This window comes from Vigna unguiculata, chromosome 3 (assembly GCF_037176805.1).
Source record: "Vigna unguiculata cultivar grain cowpea cultivar isolate G323 ecotype 2 chromosome 3, ASM3717680v1, whole genome shotgun sequence".
Taxonomy (NCBI): domain Eukaryota; kingdom Viridiplantae; phylum Streptophyta; class Magnoliopsida; order Fabales; family Fabaceae; genus Vigna; species Vigna unguiculata.
In genome coordinates, this window is record NC_140794.1 from 68,722,461 (window position 1) to 68,741,322 (window position 18,862).

At 35.4% G+C, this 18,862-nt stretch overlaps 2 protein-coding genes across 3 annotated transcripts; one reads left to right on the top strand and one right to left on the bottom strand.

Annotated features, from left to right (window-relative positions):
- Positions 1-248: 248 nt before the first annotated feature.
- LOC114175101 (small ribosomal subunit protein uS8) lies at positions 249-1,618 on the bottom strand. Of its 2 annotated transcripts, none has more exons than XM_028059860.2 (4): positions 1,477-1,618; positions 1,224-1,365; positions 960-1,120; positions 249-611 (listed from the first exon to the last, which is right to left on the bottom strand). In XM_028059860.2, exons 2-4 carry the CDS (start codon positions 1,354-1,356, stop codon positions 513-515), a joined length of 393 nt encoding a protein of 130 aa, XP_027915661.1. In that variant the 5' UTR covers positions 1,357-1,365; positions 1,477-1,618; the 3' UTR covers positions 249-512. The 2 variants fall into 2 exon arrangements, with proteins under 2 accessions (XP_027915661.1, XP_027915662.1); XM_028059861.2 differs by having other exon boundaries at positions 1,224-1,361; positions 1,477-1,594.
- A 4,985-nt stretch (positions 1,619-6,603) lies between these two features.
- On the top strand, positions 6,604-18,839 carry LOC114177063 (F-box/kelch-repeat protein At3g23880-like). Its single transcript, XM_085671146.1, has 3 exons — positions 6,604-7,107; positions 12,554-12,678; positions 18,127-18,839. The coding sequence occupies exons 1-3, from the start codon at positions 6,609-6,611 to the stop codon at positions 18,781-18,783; spliced, it is 1,281 nt and encodes a 426-aa protein (XP_085527272.1). The 5' UTR covers positions 6,604-6,608; the 3' UTR covers positions 18,784-18,839.
- The last annotated feature ends 23 nt before the right edge of the window (positions 18,840-18,862 follow it).

The window sequence follows — 18,862 nt, forward strand, 5'->3', positions numbered from 1 at the left end:
GAACTAATAGATAGTTTACTACTGTGAATACGCCCCGCAAGGGTAAAAAAAATCGTAGTTCGAAAGCTTTTAATTAAGTGTATTCACTAGCTGGAAAGACTGAACATGGCTTGAGAAACTCATTTTAATATCAAATATAGAATCAGCATAATCTAAAAGTGGGCTTAGAACATGATTTTTTTTCTACAAGCATGAATACACTAATTTCAAAATTCAATCTGTTCAACGCAATATGGAACTATAACTCATAACAGAATCTCAAACTTCGCTCGGCTTCATGTTTCTAATCAAAGGTCTCACAATTTAAAATAACTTGGCCAGTACATTTTGATATAAGAAAAATAATGATAAAGAAAGCAGAAAAGTTTCAGTTACCAACTTTGCAAACAAAATAAAGAGCATCACAAACCACCTCCTGCTATGATGATATAATAACTAGGGACTAGCATATCCTCCATTGCAACCGGTGAATCTCAAAATTGAAATCACTTCCATCCTCAATTGAAAATAACCTAGTAGAAGAAACCCAGTACCTTACCACCAACATTTTTCCTCCTGGCCTCTTCATGATCCATAATACCAGCAGACGTTGTCAATACAATATATCCAAACTGCATAATTAGTGTAAATCAAACAGTTAGGGATAAGTACAGGAGCAATCAATATTCAACACCACACAGTAACCCATCACATATAATTCAATCCTAGATATGATATTAGGGAGATAACGTCACAACCCCGCTAGAAAAAAAAAAAACAACCTTAGCACACAGCCTTGACTAATCTAACTCGATCCACGAAGAAAATTTTCACAACATGGAAGAAATCCAATCACGACAAGAAAATACTGAAATATGTTTTAATGCCATGGCACTATACAACCATCATGTAAGAATTCATAGAAACACACATTTGAACACAACAATAAATATATATATAAATAATTAAATTTAACAGACCTGTCTTGACGGAAGAAGCCTAGCAGTCCAAGGTTCTATATCTTTGACACCCACGTCAAAACGGGGACTAATAACCCCGCACTTGTTCAGTCTACCGTTCAACTCAACCACGATTTTACCAGCCCTATGATCATCAACGTACTCAAACTCTCCAATGTATCCTACACCACAAAGCAAAGCACCGGAATGCAACAATAATTCAACACACAAACTAATTTATTAACCAGAAAGAAAAAAACAAAAAAAATAATATCAGAGAGATACCGTGCTTTTGCATGACCAGAAGAAATTTGATAATGACTTTGGAGGATGGCCTAATCATGACTTGGCGCTTCCCCCTTTTCTCAGCATTGTACATGCTCTTGAGAGCATCGTTCAACACACTAACCCTCACCATAGTGCCTAACTGACACACAAATTGCAATCAGAGTCAAATAATTATCATAACGGCTAAAACCTAGATCACACACTCAGATCGAACCAGCTATTAGTAACGCGAGTATAATACTAATCTTACCAAAGAGAAGAGAAGCCTCAACCAAGCTGCGCCGGTGCTCTCCCGTTCAGGACTAAGCGACAATCACGAAAAGCAAATAAGAAGACTTGCGACTCGATATTTAGGGTTTAGGAGCTGCACAGGCTTTTATTGGGCCCTTTTGGGCCTCAGCGTATAGTTTTAAGCCCTTACCATGTACTGCTTGCTATTCGATGTTGGGCCAGATCTAGACCTTCTTAGAGGGAATTTCTTTTCCACCTCCAGACTTTTGTTCCGTGCCCCAAAAAATATTGAAATTTCCATTTTACCTTTCTGTTTAGTTTAAAGTTCTTTATGGACTAGAAATCTTATCAATGCACAATATGAACTTAGAAAAAGTATATTGGATTACACAATCTAATAGAGTAATTTCAATATCAATTAAAGTTAATATTATATTTTAGATTGCATAATATAAAAACTTTTTTATAAAAAAGAATAACATATGAATTATACAATATAAATAGACTTCATTGAAAATGACTTATAGATTATACAATTACAAAAATCATATTTCGTAAACAAAAAATAACTTTTACATTGTGAAATCACAAAATACACTATGATTATAAAGTAATTTTTTTATTAAAATAACCTCTAGGCTGTGTAACCGAAAAGAAACTTTTAGCTAATTGAAAACACGTAGCTAAGATAGAATCTAAATATTTTTTAATAAATCCACAAGACATTAATGGATTTAGAATAGAGATGGCAAATAAACCCGTCTCCGTGGGTATTGTCCGAACCCGTCCCCATTTTGACGGGGAATCCCCGCATTGACTGGGTATGGGTATGGGTATGGGAAATTCCCGACTTTTTCAGTTGGGTATGGGGATGGGTATGAGGATGTACATATACCCGCCATAATACCCGTCCCCGCCATATCTCCATTCTCGTTTAAATTATTAAAATATTCACAATTAATCAAGTAACCCTTATATATATATATATATATATATATATATATATATATATATATATATATATATATATATATATATATATATATATATATATATATATATATATATATATATATATATTTTCTATTTTTTATTTCTTTTAATTATTTCATTTGTCATGAAACTCATTTTCATATCCAATATATTTTTTATTTTATCATAACCTTTATGTAATTATGTTAAAATGATGTATGTTAATAAAAAAAAAATTATGCCTCACATTTGAATATTTATATTATTTTTTAATATTTTTATTTATTACAAATTTTCCTTTCACATGAGAATGTTTATACTCTCAATTTAAGGTAATATAAAAAAAATTCTGTACTTATTATTATTATTATTATTATTAATTTTTGTTTAATTTGAATAACTTTTTTGTTTCATTAAAATAATTTTCGTTATTTTTCAACCATTAAGTATATATGTTGATATTTGAAAAGTTTTCTTAGTTCTCTAAGATATTTTTCGTCTTATCATACCTTAGTTATACATTTGATTTCCTTTGTGTGATTTTTTCAATAGTATCTCAAATTATTTCTAAAACACACATTTGTTAGTTTTTTAATATTTTTATTTATTGTTTTTATTTTCATCATGTAGAATAATATTTTGATATATTCTATCTAATTATTTTTTATTTTATAACTCATTATTAATCATAATGTAATTTTTTCACTTTAAATTTTGTTTGAAGTGGTTAAAATTATATATATATATATATATATATATATAATGATATTTAGGAATAATATATGATAATTCACTACAAGAAAAATATGAAATGGTGACTGATTTAGTCAGTAACCCATATCAGTCACTATTTTTCGTCATTGGTGGTAGTAGTTCATTTATTGTCTGAATCAATGATTAAATTAGTGACTGATTCAATGATCGAATCGGTACTTGATTTAGTGACCAATTTAATTACTAATTTATTTGTAATTTAATGACAAATTTTTTTGTCACTAATGATATTTCTATTTATTTTTAACCACTTCAAACATAATTTAATAATTAATTCTCTAAGGTTTTTTTCATTTTATCATACCTTAATTATACATTTGATTTCCTTTGTGCGATTTCTTTCTCAAATTATTTCTAAAACACACATTTGTTAGTTTTTTAATATTTTTATTTATTATTTATTTTCATCATGTAGAATAATATTTCGATATATTCTATCTAATTATTTGTTATTTTATAACTCACTATTAATCATACATTAATCATACTGTAATTTTTTTCATTTTAATTGTATAAATAACTTTTATTTACTACAATATAAAAATTTAATGTAATTTCTATGATTATTTTTTTGTCACTATCCAACATATATTAAAGTTCAAAAGATACAAAATCTATGTCAAAATTTTATTATTATGTTTATTATTTGTTCTTTGTGTCATTTTGATCAAGTGATGTATTATAACTTTTATTAGTGTATAAAAAAGAGATTCATTATAATTTAAAAAATTGAAGTAAACAAACATTTAAAATATATTTTAATTTGAATATTTGTTTTCCTTTTATTATTTGTTCTTTGTGTCATTTTGATCAAGTGATATATTATAACTTTTATTAGTGTATAAAAAAGAGATTCATTAGAATTTAAAAAATTGAAGTAAACAAACATTTAAAATATATTTTAATTTGAATATTTGTTTTCCTTTTATATTTTTTTGAAATATTTTTTAATTTTATCAACTAAGTTCATCAATGCTGTAGTTTGCAAATTTAATAAATGTTTTGATTCACATTAAATTTTATCTGGTATTCTAATATAAAATGTAAACAATTATAATTTATTTTAAGATATTTGGCATCGAAGAAAATCCTCTTAATATTGAATATTTCATAATATTATGTTTTCTTTACCGTAATTTTTATTCTTTTATAAGAATTAATATTGAAGTAGTTAGAACACGGGTACGGGTATGGGTATGAGATTATACCCGTTACCCGGTGGGGATGGGGATGGGAAAAAAGTTTAATACCCGTTCGGTTTGGGTATGGGGATGGGGATGAATTTTTTATGCAGGGATGAATATGGGATAGCGAAACCCGTCCCCGCTCCGTTGCCATCCCTAATTTAGAACGATGCCAACAAGGAATGAGAATAAAAGAGTTTATGGATTTTGTTTTTTTAGTGCATGTTTGGATTCATTTTTTAAACCTATGATCAATTTCTAAAATAATTTTTTGCTATCGAAACAGGACTAAACGAAATAATCCTTTTCGTATTGTAATTTTAATATTGTATTAGATCGAGCTTTTAAAATAATTACAAATATTAACTTGAAATTTTAAAATTAAGATTATTTTATTAAATTAATTTATGAAAATTTCCCTATCTGCTTCTTTCAGAGCTAATTTTTAACGTATATACAAATTAATATCAGCTTATAAAAGAAATCATTGTATTGTTTCTTATAAATATTTATGAGGAATTTTTTCATACTAACTTTAAATCAAATCGGTGCGCATCCGTGTTGTGTTGTGGTTGTTTGTCTTGGACGTTTTGAGACAATTCTAGGATTTGACTTGATAGAGTCCATTCATCTATAACTATATATAAAATCTATAATTATATATAAATTAGATTTTCTTTTTTGTGTCCACATTTCATAATTTTAATTTTATCATTTATAATTTAATTATTTATTAAATTTTTAAAAATTAATAGTTACTTTTACAAGTTTTTATAAAACTATTAACTTACCTCCTTCTTCTTCTTTTTTTCTTACTATTCATTAACAGTTATTTTTCTCAAATTTTCTCTATATATTTTACTTTATTTTTTATAAATATATTTTTATTTTATTTATTAATTTAATAATATTACAATATCATCAATTATTAATATAATTTAAAAAATGTGTACTGACACGATAGCGTTTGTGTTTACACTAATTTAAATAATAATTATATAAAACCGGTGAAATTTCCAGCAAAAACCTAAAATTGAAATGAAACCAGCAAATGAAAGTTTATATATATATATATATATATATATATATATATATATATATATATAAATTGTGAGAGTAGTTGTTTTGGATTGGTCACCGTGCCAACTCCTATGCTAAAGTGAAAGAAAAAATAGTAGTAAAATTGTTCTCATTCTTATGTTAAATACTTCAAAAATTATTTAAATGTTTTGTGTTTTTAATTATTTAGAATTATCAATAGAATAATTGGTTTATTCATACTGTATCTCAAATATCTTATGTGTGTAGTAGTAGTAGTCTTCCTAGTAATTAAAATAAAATTTAAAAGAAAGAAACATTTTAAATTGAAATATAAATACACGATAATAAAAAATTTCATATATTATAAAAATTTAGACTAAAGTAATAGTTGACCATTCTTTCCACCACCTTAGCTAAGATGCATCGATCCTTCAATTTGGATTACGTATATGTGTTTGACACGTATCCTTATCTGATACTTTAAGATATTTTATCGATACTTCTTAGTAAAGTATCTAATTTATAAAATTACAGTACAAGAATTTTTTTGAATAATAACCAATTTTAGTAACAACAAATAATTAGTCATTATACAGTAATCAATTTAAGTACCAATTTTAAAACTAAAAATTAACAACTAAAATAGTTCTAAAAAATTATAATTGGTCTCTAAATTAATAATTAAAATAGTTTTCATTAGGAATTGATTTCTAAATTGGTTATTAACATTAGCTACCAGGTTTTGACTATCAAAAGAATTAGTTTTTAAGTTGGTCACTAAATTTTTTGTTACCAAAATAATTGGTTTTTAATTAAGAGATTAGTCTTTAACATATTTTTTGTTACTAAAATTAATCATTATTTGAGAGTTTTTTAATAGTTGTATTTTTACAATGATAATAATTCATATTTTTTTATGTTGACAACTTTAATACATATAATTTTAAGTTGGATTCATACAATAATAATCATACATTTATTATATTTTAAAAAATTAATATATATTTTTTGATATTTATATATCATGTATATATATCATATTATATTTTATTAATTTTAAAATAAACATATTGATATATCGAATATAATACCCTTATCATATTAGTGAATGCAAGCAAATATGCATGATTTAGTTGACCATTGACGCATTTATTTTGGGGTATGTACTGAAGGGATAAGGATGACCTGGTCATTGAGGAAAAGTACTGAAGAAGGAAAAGGCTTGGGAAGTGTACTAGAGAAGGAACAGCTATGTCCTGTTCTTCTATCTTCTCTATATATCGAGTCATATGCTGCATGCAGAACAATGAAGGAAAGTAAAATGAAGAGAACCAATAGAAGAGGAGTAAGGAGAAGGAGGACCACTGTTCTGCCGTGGGCTTTGATTATTCAGATATTGTTGAGGTTGCCGGTCAAGTCTCTGGTTCGTTTCAAAAGTGTCTGTAGATCATGGTTTTCTTTAATCTCTGATCCCAACTTTGCAATTTCACATTTTGAACTTGCTGCAGCAAGCACGGAGAGACTTTTGTTATTGGAATCTATTGTCCCTGAAGCCCGATCCATAGACTTCAATGCACCCCTCCACGATGATTCTGCTTCCGCTACATTAAACCTCAACTCTCTGCAGCCAGAATTCTACTGGGATCAAATCCTAGGTTCTTGTAGGGGGTTTGTGCTTTTGGACTGTTGGGTATTGGGCTCCCTTCCTATGTGGAGAAAAGGCCAAAATTTGAGAAGCCCATGTCTCACTTAAACCTAGTGGAGAGGAGGCTATAAAATAAAGAGAGAGGCAGAACAATAGAGTAAGAATACACTGAAAGCCCTAACACATAGAGGGAGAGGTAGAGGGAAAATTCTGTTCACGTTTTTCATAGAGCTGTCGCAGTAAATTCGGCGCTGCGGATTCGTTCACCGTTGGATCGGGCTGAAATTTTTACAGCAGGTTCGGAACTCATTGCTCTTCATTCTGACCGGTCGGATCTTTGATACGAGGTCTGAGTTGGGAGATATTAATTTCGCACTGCAGCAGTGATTTGTAGAGGTTTTCCTCTCTTGTTCTTCTCTATTTGAAAGCTTTGTTGCTTTGTTATTTGGTTGGGTGTTGGCACTAATTTGTGCTATTGATTAAGACTCTTTTGTACTCTTGTTGATCATAGTGAAGCTATTTCTTTGGTCTGGACGACTCGTGGTTTTTACCCTTGATTTGAGGGGTTTTCCACGTTAAAAATCTTGGTGCCTTTATTTGTGCTTTTGGTGGTTTATTATTGCTGCTCTTTGATTATTGCTCCTCATAGATTCTTGCAAGTTAGGGGAAATTATATCCGCTGCATTCTCTGGTATATTGTTTGTTATTGTTTTCCCCATCAGAGTGGCATCAGAGCTCTTGGTTGGGCTATATTTACTTGCTTGAATGATGGAGGCAAATGCAAAGATGGTTGCTTTGAATGGTACAAATTATCATTTGTGGAAGGGCAAGATGAAAGATTTATTATTTGTCAAGAAATTGCATCTTCCGGTCTTTGCTACACAGAAGCCAGATTCTATGTCTGAAGAAGAATGGGACTTTGAGCACCAACAGGTATGTGGTTTTATTCGGCAATATGTTGAAGATAATGTTTATAATCATATTGCTAATGAGACACATGCCAGAGCTTTGTGGGAGAAGATTGAGTCTTTGTATGCTTCTAAGTCGGGCAATAATAAATTGTATTTGTTAAATTGCTTGATGAATTTGAGGTACAGGGAGAATTCTTCTATTTCTGATCACTTAAATGAGTTTCAAGGGCTCCTAGATCAATTGTCAGAAATGGGCATAAAGTTTGATGACGAAGTTATGGGATTATGGTTGCTTAATACTCTACCAGAGTCTTGGGAGGTATTTCGGGTTTCAATTACGAACTCTGCCTCGAATGGTGTTGTTTCTTTTCAGATGGCAAAGAGCGGTGCTCTTAATGAAGAGATGAGAAGGAAGGCACATGGTTCTTCATCTCAGTCTGAGATGCTTGTTACAGAAGCTAGGGGGAGAAGTCAGAAAAAGGAACATAAAGGTGGTAGAGAGAAGAGTAGGAGCAAGTCCAAGTCAAGATACAAGAATTTAGAGTGCCATTTTTGTCATAAAACTGGACACATTCAGAAATACTGTTTTAAGTGGAAAAAGGAGAACAAAGACAAGAAGGGCAAACAGAGAGAGAATGATCATGATGATGATGATCGTGTCACTACTGCTACAGATGGTGATCTTGTTCTTCTTCGTGACTTTGAGTCCGTTAATCTTGTATCTGATGAGAGCATGTGGATTATTGATAGTGGTGCTACACTGCATGTTACACCTAGGAAGGAGTTCTTCACATCTTACACTTCTGGTGATTTTGGAGTGTTGAAGATGGGTAATGATGGTGAGTCTAAAGTGATTGGTGTTGGTGATGTTTGCCTGCAAACCAACATGGGAGTGCAGTTGTTGCTTAAAGGAGTCAAACATGCTCCGGATGTCCGTTTTAATTTAATCTCTGTGCAGTTGCTTGATGATTGTGGTTATGACAATCACTTTGGTTCTAGTAAATGGAAGCTCACTAAAGGTAACTTGGTTATGGCCAGAGGGGAGAAACAATCTAAATTGTATTGGACTAAAGCTTTGGTTGCTAAAGACAGTGTGAATGCTATGTATATGGAGGCATCTTTGTGGCACCGGAGGCTTGGTCATATAAGTGAGAAAGGGCTTAACTGCTTAGCTAAAAAGGATGTGCTTATGGGATTGAGAAATGCAGAATTGGAGAAATGTTCTCATTGCATGGCTGGTAAACAAACCAGAGTATCTTTTAAGAAGCATCCACCCTCAAGGAAGTCAGAATTGCTTGAATTGGTGCATTCTGACGTTTGTGGCCCATTAAAGGTAAAGTCATTTAGTGGTGCACTTTACTTTGTTACTTTTATTGATGATTGTTCCAGGAAGCTATGGGTCTATGCTCTTCAGCGGAAAGGTCAAGTACTTGAAAAGTTCAAGGAATTTCATGCTATGGTTGAGAGGCAATCAGGTAAGAAGCTGAAATGCATCCGTAGTGATAATGGTGGTGAGTACCGTGGACCTTTTGATGTTTATTGCAGGCAGCATGGTATTAGACACGAGAAGACTCCTCCTAAAACTCCTCAGTTGAATGGTCTAGCGGAGAGGATGAACAGGACCTTGGCTGAAAGGGTTACATGTATGCTTTCAGAAGCAAAGTTGCCTAAGCACTTTTGGGGAGAGGCATTGCTTGCAGCTGTGCATGTTATTAATCTCAGTCCCGCAGTTGCTTTGAATACTGAGGTGCCAGACAAAATTTGGTTTGGTAAGAATGTTAGCTATGATCATTTGCGTGTCTTTGGTTGCAGGGCATTTGTTCATGTTCCTAAGGATGAAAGATCCAAGTTAGATAAAAAGACAAGGCAATGTATCTTTATTGGCTATGGTGAGGATGAATTTGGCTACAGGTTTTATGATCCTGTTGAGAAGAAGCTTGTTAGAAGTCGTGATGTACAATTCATGGAAGACCAGACCATTGAAGACATTGATAAGGTGGAGAAGACCACACCCGAGAAAGATAGTAATCTCACTGATGGTAATCCGATGAGGTTGCCCGCTCACAATTTGGAGAATGTTGAAACGGAAGCTCAAGACAATGAGCAACATGGTGATGTTGATGATCAACAGTTTGGAAGTGGAGTAGAGGTTCCAATTGATGATGCTCAAGAGGAACATGATGATGATGACGATCTTGGTGATATACCTGAATCACCTCAAGTCCAACTCAGGAGGTCTAATAGACAAAAACAACCTTCTACAAGGTATTCCTGTGATGAGTACATAACCTTGACTGACGGTGGAGAACCTGAGTGTTTTGAAGAGGCTTTGGATAGTGAAGAGAAGAAACAGTGGCTGGATGCAATGCAAGATGAGATGAAATCTTTGCATGATAATCACACTTACGACTTGGTGAAATTGCCTAAGGGCAAAAGGGCATTGGAAACTAGGTGGATTTTCAGGGTGAAACAAGATTCAAATTCTACACTTCCAAGGTACAAGGCCAGATTAGTGGTGAAAGGTTTCAGACAGAAAAAGGGTGTTGATTTCAATGAGATTTTCTCACCTGTGGTGAAAATGTCATCCATCAGAACTGTGCTAAGTTTAGCTGCTACTCTTGATTTGGAGGTTGAGCAGATGGATGTGAAGACAGCTTTCCTTCATGGTAATTTGGAGGAAGAGATATACATGAAGCAACCTGATGGTTTTCTTGTTAAAGGCAAGGAAGAATATGTGTGTAGACTAAGGAAGAGTCTATACGGTTTGAAGCAGGCTCCAAGGCAGTGGTATAAGAAGTTTGAGTCTTTTATGTGTGAGCAGGGTTACATGAAGACTACTTCTGATCATTGTGTCTTTGTTAAAAGTTTTTCTAATGATGACTTTATTATCCTGTTATTATATGTTGATGACATGCTTATTGTTGGAAAAGATATTTCCAAAATTGACAGGTTAAAGAAGACACTTGGCGAGTCTTTTGCCATGAAAGACTTGGGAGCTGCTAAAAGGATTCTTGGCATACATATCTCACGTGATAGGAGAGAAAAGAAGATTTATCTATCACAAGAGCAATACATTAGGAAGGTGTTGCAGAGATTCCAGATGGAAAATGCTAAAGCTGTGAGTACTCCTCTTGCTACTCATTTTAAACTGAGTGTTAAACAGAGTCCTTCAAATGAAGTTGAGAAGACCAATATGAGTAGAGTTCCTTATGCATCTGCGGTGGGCAGTTTGATGTATGCGATGGTGTGTACAAGACCAGATATTGCACATGCTGTTGGTACAGTTAGTCGATTTTTGTCAAACCCAGGTAGAGAGCATTGGAATGCTGTGAAATGGATTTTGAGGTATCTTCATGGTACAGTTGATATGAAGCTTTGTTTTGGAGGTGATAAACCTACTTTGATGGGTTACTCAGACTCAGATATGGCTGGGGATATTGATTCCAGAAAGTCCACTTCGGGCTATTTGATAAAGTTTGCAGGAGGAGCTGTGGCTTGGCAATCAAGACTACAAAGGTGTGTAGCGTTGTCTACTACAGAAGCAGAGTTCATTGCTATTACTGAAGCATGCAAGGAGGTGTTATGGTTGAAGAAATTCTTGCAGGAGCTTGGTTTTAGGCAAGATAACTATTCATTGTTTGTTGATAGCCAAAGTGCTATCCATCTTGGTAAGAATCCAACTTTTCATTCTAGATCCAAACATATTGATGTGAGGTATCATGGATACGTGATGCTTTGGATGCTAAGTTGTTGGAGTTGAAAAAGGTTCATACAGATGATAATGGTGCTGATATGATGACTAAAGCATTGCCAAGAGGAAAGTTTGAAGTTTGTTGTGAGATCGCCGGTTTGGCGGTTATCTCCACATAGTTGTGAGGGGGAGATTTGTTGGGTATTGGGCTCCCTTCCTATGTGGAGAAAAGGCCCAAAATTTGAGAAGCCCATGTCTCACTTAAACCTAGTGGAGAGGAGGCTATAAAATAAAGAGAGAGGCAGAACAATAGAGTAAGAATACACTGAAAGCCCTAACACATAGAGGGAGAGGTAGAGGGAAAATTCTGTTCACGTTTTTCATAGAGCTGTCGCAGTAAATTCGGCGCTGCGGATTCGTTCACCGTTGGATCGGGCTGAAATTTTTACAGCAGGTTCGGAACTCATTGCTCTTCATTCTGACCGGTCGGATCTTTGATACGAGGTCTGAGTTGGGAGATATTAATTTCGCACTGCAGCAGTGATTTGTAGAGGTTTTCCTCTCTTGTTCTTCTCTATTTGAAAGCTTTGTTGCTTTGTTATTTGGTTGGGTGTTGGCACTAATTTGTGCTATTGATTAAGACTCTTTTGTACTCTTGTTGATCATAGTGAAGCTATTTCTTTGGTCTGGACGACTCGTGGTTTTTACCCTTGATTTGAGGGGTTTTCCACGTTAAAAATCTTGGTGCCTTTATTTGTGCTTTTGGTGGTTTATTATTGCTGCTCTTTGATTATTGCTCCTCATAGATTCTTGCAAGTTAGGGGAAATTATATCCGCTGCATTCTCTGGTATATTGTTTGTTATTGTTTTCCCCATCATGGACTGTGGCCAAAGTCTCTGTTTGTGGAATCCTTCAACAGGTATCCACAAACAAGTGTGTCATTCACCTATTGCATGGAATATGGATGTCATGTTTTGCACGTTTCTTTATGGTTTTGGGTACGACCCTGATGGGGAAAACAATAACAAACAATATACCAGAGAATGCAGCGGATATAATTTCCCCTAACTTGCAAGAATCTATGAGGAGCAATAATCAAAGAGCAGCAATAATAAACCACCAAAAGCACAAATAAAGGCACCAAGATTTTTAACGTGGAAAACCCCTCAAATCAAGGGTAAAAACCACGAGTCGTCCAGACCAAAGAAATAGCTTCACTATGATCAACAAGAGTACAAAAGAGTCTTAATCAATAGCACAAATTAGTGCCAACACCCAACCAAATAACAAAGCAACAAAGCTTTCAAATAGAGAAGAACAAGAGAGGAAAACCTCTACAAATCACTGCTGCAGTGCGAAATTAATATCTCCCAACTCAGACCTCGTATCAAAGATCCGACCGGTCAGAATGAAGAGCAATGAGTTCCGAACCTGCTGTAAAAATTTCAGCCCGATCCAACGGTGAACGAATCCGCAGCGCCGAATTTACTGCGACAGCTCTATGAAAAACGTGAACAGAATTTTCCCTCTACCTCTCCCTCTATGTGTTAGGGCTTTCAGTGTATTCTGACTCTATTGTTCTGCCTCTCTCTTTATTTTATAGCCTCCTCTCCACTAGGTTTAAGTGAGACATGGGCTTCTCAAATTTTGGGCCTTTTCTCCACATAGGAAGGGAGCCCAATACCCAACAAATCTCCCCCTCACAACTATGTGGAGATAACCGCCAAACCGGCGATCTCACAACAAACTTCAAACTTTCCTCTTGGCAATGCTTTAGTCATCATATCAGCACCATTATCATCTGTATGAACCTTTTTCAACTCCAACAACTTAGCATCCAAAGCATCACGTATCCAATGATACCTCACATCAATATGTTTGGATCTAGAATGAAAAGTTGGATTCTTACCAAGATGGATAGCACTTTGGCTATCAACAAACAATGAATAGTTATCTTGCCTAAAACCAAGCTCCTGCAAGAATTTCTTCAACCATAACACCTCCTTGCATGCTTCAGTAATAGCAATGAACTCTGCTTCTGTAGTAGACAACGCTACACACCTTTGTAGTCTTGATTGCCAAGCCACAGCTCCTCCTGCAAACTTTATCAAATAGCCCGAAGTGGACTTTCTGGAATCAATATCCCCAGCCATATCTGAGTCTGAGTAACCCATCAAAGTAGGTTTATCACCTCCAAAACAAAGCTTCATATCAACTGTACCATGAAGATACCTCAAAATCCATTTCACAGCATTCCAATGCTCTCTACCTGGGTTTGACAAAAATCGACTAACTGTACCAACAGCATGTGCAATATCTGGTCTTGTACACACCATCGCATACATCAAACTGCCCACCGCAGATGCATAAGGAACTCTACTCATATTGGTCTTCTCAACTTCATTTGAAGGACTCTGTTTAACACTCAGTTTAAAATGAGTAGCAAGAGGAGTACTCACAGCTTTAGCATTTTCCATCTGGAATCTCTGCAACACCTTCCTAATGTATTGCTCTTGTGATAGATAAATCTTCTTTTCTCTCCTATCACGTGAGATATGTATGCCAAGAATCCTTTTAGCAGCTCCCAAGTCTTTCATGGCAAAAGACTCGCCAAGTGTCTTCTTTAACCTGTCAATTTTGGAAATATCTTTTCCAACAATAAGCATGTCATCAACATATAATAACAGGATAATAAAGTCATCATTAGAAAAACTTTTAACAAAGACACAATGATCAGAAGTAGTCTTCATGTAACCCTGCTCACACATAAAAGACTCAAACTTCTTATACCACTGCCTTGGAGCCTGCTTCAAACCGTATAGACTCTTCCTTAGTCTACACACATATTCTTCCTTGCCTTTAACAAGAAAACCATCAGGTTGCTTCATGTATATCTCTTCCTCCAAATTACCATGAAGGAAAGCTGTCTTCACATCCATCTGCTCAACCTCCAAATCAAGAGTAGCAGCTAAACTTAGCACAGTTCTGATGGATGACATTTTCACCACAGGTGAGAAAATCTCATTGAAATCAACACCCTTTTTCTGTCTGAAACCTTTCACCACTAATCTGGCCTTGTACCTTGGAAGTGTAGAATTTGAATCTTGTTTCACCCTGAAAATCCACCTAGTTTCCAATGCCCTTTTGCCCTTAGGCAATTTCACCAAGTCGTAAGTGTGATTATCATGCAAAGATTTCATCTCATCTTGCATTGCATCCAGCCACTGTTTCTTCTCTTCACTATCCAAAGCCTCTTCAAAACACTCAGGTTCTCCACCGTCAGTCAAGGTTATGTACTCATCACAGGAATACCTTGTAGAAGGTTGTTTTTGTCTATTAGACCTCCTGAGTTGGACTTGAGGTGATTCAGGTATATCACCAAGATCGTCATCATCATCATGTTCCTCTTGAGCATCATCAATTGGAACCTCTACTCCACTTCCAAACTGTTGATCATCAACATCACCATGTTGCTCATTGTCTTGAGCTTCCGTTTCAACATTCTCCAAATTGTGAGTGGGCAACCTCATCGGATTACCATCAGTGAGATTACTGTCTTTCTCGGGTGTGGTCTTCTTCACCTTATCAATGTCTTCAATGGTCTGATCTTCCATGAATTGTACATCACGGCTTCTAACAAGCTTCTTCTCAACAGGATCATAAAACCTGTAGCCAAATTCATCCTCACCATAGCCAATAAAGATACATTGCCTTGTCTTTTTATCTAACTTGGATCTTTCATCCTTAGGAACATGAACAAATGCCCTGCAACCAAAGACACGCAAATGATCATATCTAACATTCTTACCAAACCAAATTTTGTCTGGCACCTCAATATTCAAAGCAACTGCGGGACTGAGATTAATAACATGCACAGCTGCAAGCAATGCCTCTCCCCAAAAGTGCTTAGGCAACTTTGCTTCTGAAAGCATACATGTAACCCTTTCAACCAAGGTCCTGTTCATCCTCTCCGCTAGACCATTCAACTGAGGAGTTTTAGGAGGAGTCTTCTCGTGTCTAATACCATGCTGCCTGCAATAAACATCAAAAGGTCCACGGTACTCACCACCATTATCACTACGGATGCATTTCAGCTTCTTGCCTGATTGCCTCTCAACCATAGCATGAAATTCCTTGAACTTTTCAAGTACTTGACCTTTCCGCTGAAGAGCATAGACCCATAGCTTCCTGGAACAATCATCAATAAAAGTAACAAAGTAAACTGCACCACTAAATGACTTTACCTTTAATGGGCCACAAACGTCAGAATGCACCAATTCAAGTAATTCTGACTTCCTTGAGGGTGGATGCTTCTTAAAAGATACTCTGGTTTGTTTACCAGCCATGCAATGAGAACATTTCTCCAATTCTGCATTTCTCAATCCCATAAGCACATCCTTTTTAGCTAAGCAGTTAAGCCCTTTCTCACTTATATGACCAAGCCTCCGGTGCCACAAAGATGCCTCCATATACATAGCATTCACACTGTCTTTAGCAACCAAAGCTTTAGTCCAATACAATTTAGATTGTTTCTCCCCTCTGGCCATAACCAAGTTACCTTTAGTGAGCTTCCATTTACTAGAACCAAAGTGATTGTCATAACCACAATCATCAAGCAACTGCACAGAGATTAAATTAAAACGGACATCCGGAGCATGTTTGACTCCTTTAAGCAACAACTGCACTCCCATGTTGGTTTGCAGGCAAACATCACCAACACCAATCACTTTAGACTCACCATCATTACCCATCTTCAACACTCCAAAATCACCAGAAGTGTAAGATGTGAAGAACTCCTTCCTAGGTGTAACATGCAGTGTAGCACCACTATCAATAATCCACATGCTCTCATCAGATACAAGATTAACGGACTCAAAGTCACGAAGAAGAACAAGATCACCATCTGTAGCAGTAGTGACACGATCATCATCATCATGATCATTCTCTCTCTGTTTGCCCTTCTTGTCTTTGTTCTCCTTTTTCCACTTAAAACAGTATTTCTGAATGTGTCCAGTTTTATGACAAAAATGGCACTCTAAATTCTTGTATCTTGACTTGGACTTGCTCCTACTCTTCTCTCTACCACCTTTATGTTCCTTTTTCTGACTTCTCCCCCTAGCTTCTGTAACAAGCATCTCAGACTGAGATGAAGAACCATGTGCCTTCCTTCTCATCTCTTCATTAAGAGCACCGCTCTTTGCCATCTGAAAAGAAACAACACCATTCGAGGCAGAGTTCGTAATTGAAACCCGAAATACCTCCCAAGACTCTGGTAGAGTATTAAGCAACCATAATCCCATAACTTCGTCATCAAACTTTATGCCCATTCCTGACAATTGATCTAGGAGCCCTTGAAACTCATTTAAGTGATCAGAAATAGAAGAATTCTCCCTGTACCTCAAATTCATCAAGCAATTTAACAAATACAATTTATTATTGCCCGACTTAGAAGCATACAAAGACTCAATCTTCTCCCACAAAGCTCTGGCATGTGTCTCATTAGCAATATGATTATAAACATTATCTTCAACATATTGCCGAATAAAACCACATACCTGTTGGTGCTCAAAGTCCCATTCTTCTTCAGACATAGAATCTGGCTTCTGTGTAGCAAAGACCGGAAGATGCAATTTCTTGACAAATAATAAATCTTTCATCTTGCCCTTCCACAAATGATAATTTGTACCATTCAAAGCAACCATCTTTGCATTTGCCTCCATCATTCAAGCAAGTAAATATAGCCCAACCAAGAGCTCTGATGCCACTCTGATGGGGAAAACAATAACAAACAATATACCAGAGAATGCAGCGGATATAATTTCCCCTAACTTGCAAGAATCTATGAGGAGCAATAATCAAAGAGCAGCAATAATAAACCACCAAAAGCACAAATAAAGGCACCAAGATTTTTAACGTGGAAAACCCCTCAAATCAAGGGTAAAAACCACGAGTCGTCCAGACCAAAGAAATAGCTTCACTATGATCAACAAGAGTACAAAAGAGTCTTAATCAATAGCACAAATTAGTGCCAACACCCAACCAAATAACAAAGCAACAAAGCTTTCAAATAGAGAAGAACAAGAGAGGAAAACCTCTACAAATCACTGCTGCAGTGCGAAATTAATATCTCCCAACTCAGACCTCGTATCAAAGATCCGACCGGTCAGAATGAAGAGCAATGAGTTCCGAACCTGCTGTAAAAATTTCAGCCCGATCCAACGGTGAACGAATCCGCAGCGCCGAATTTACTGCGACAGCTCTATGAAAAACGTGAACAGAATTTTCCCTCTACCTCTCCCTCTATGTGTTAGGGCTTTCAGTGTATTCTGACTCTATTGTTCTGCCTCTCTCTTTATTTTATAGCCTCCTCTCCACTAGGTTTAAGTGAGACATGGGCTTCTCAAATTTTGGGCCTTTTCTCCACATAGGAAGGGAGCCCAATACCCAACAGACCCTTCAACGGATGATTACTTGGTGGTTCAAGCCTCCTACGATGTGAACTCAGAAGCTGTAACAACGCGAGTGGAGTTTTTCTCTGTCAGAGCTAATGCGTGGAAAGAAATTGAGGGCATTCATCTGTCTTACATGAATTGCTGTGATGATCCCAGAACGGGGTCGCTCTTGAACGGTGCTATTCATTGGTTGGCTTATAGTAACGATGCATCAAGGAATGTTATTGTTGTTTTTGATTTAACAGAAAGGAGTTTCTCAGAGATACTTCTGCCTGAGGATCTGGCGTGCCAGTTTGATTTTTGCGAGTTGAGAGTACTTGGAGATTTTCTTTGTGTACACGTTATGGGGTATCATGAATGTCCACTACAAATATGGGTGATGAAAGAGTACAAAATACACTCATCTTGGACTAGGAGTGTTGATGTGCCTGTTGATGAGATTCCTACTAAATGTTTCTCACTGATTTGCGCTACAAAAAATGGTGATATTGTAGGAAGAACAGATGGCGATAGTGGATTGGTAAAATGTAACAACGAAGGAGAGTTTCTAGAGCATCGATCCTATTACGATGGTCGAAGAGGATCCCAAATGATTGTGTATACTGAGTCTCTACTTTCACTCCCTTATGATAGTGATCAAGCTGAAGAAGACTAACAATGGTGTACTTGTTCTTGTATGATAGTATAATAAAGCGTGAAAAAGAAATAGAACTTGTTGTGTTATTGTGTAATTG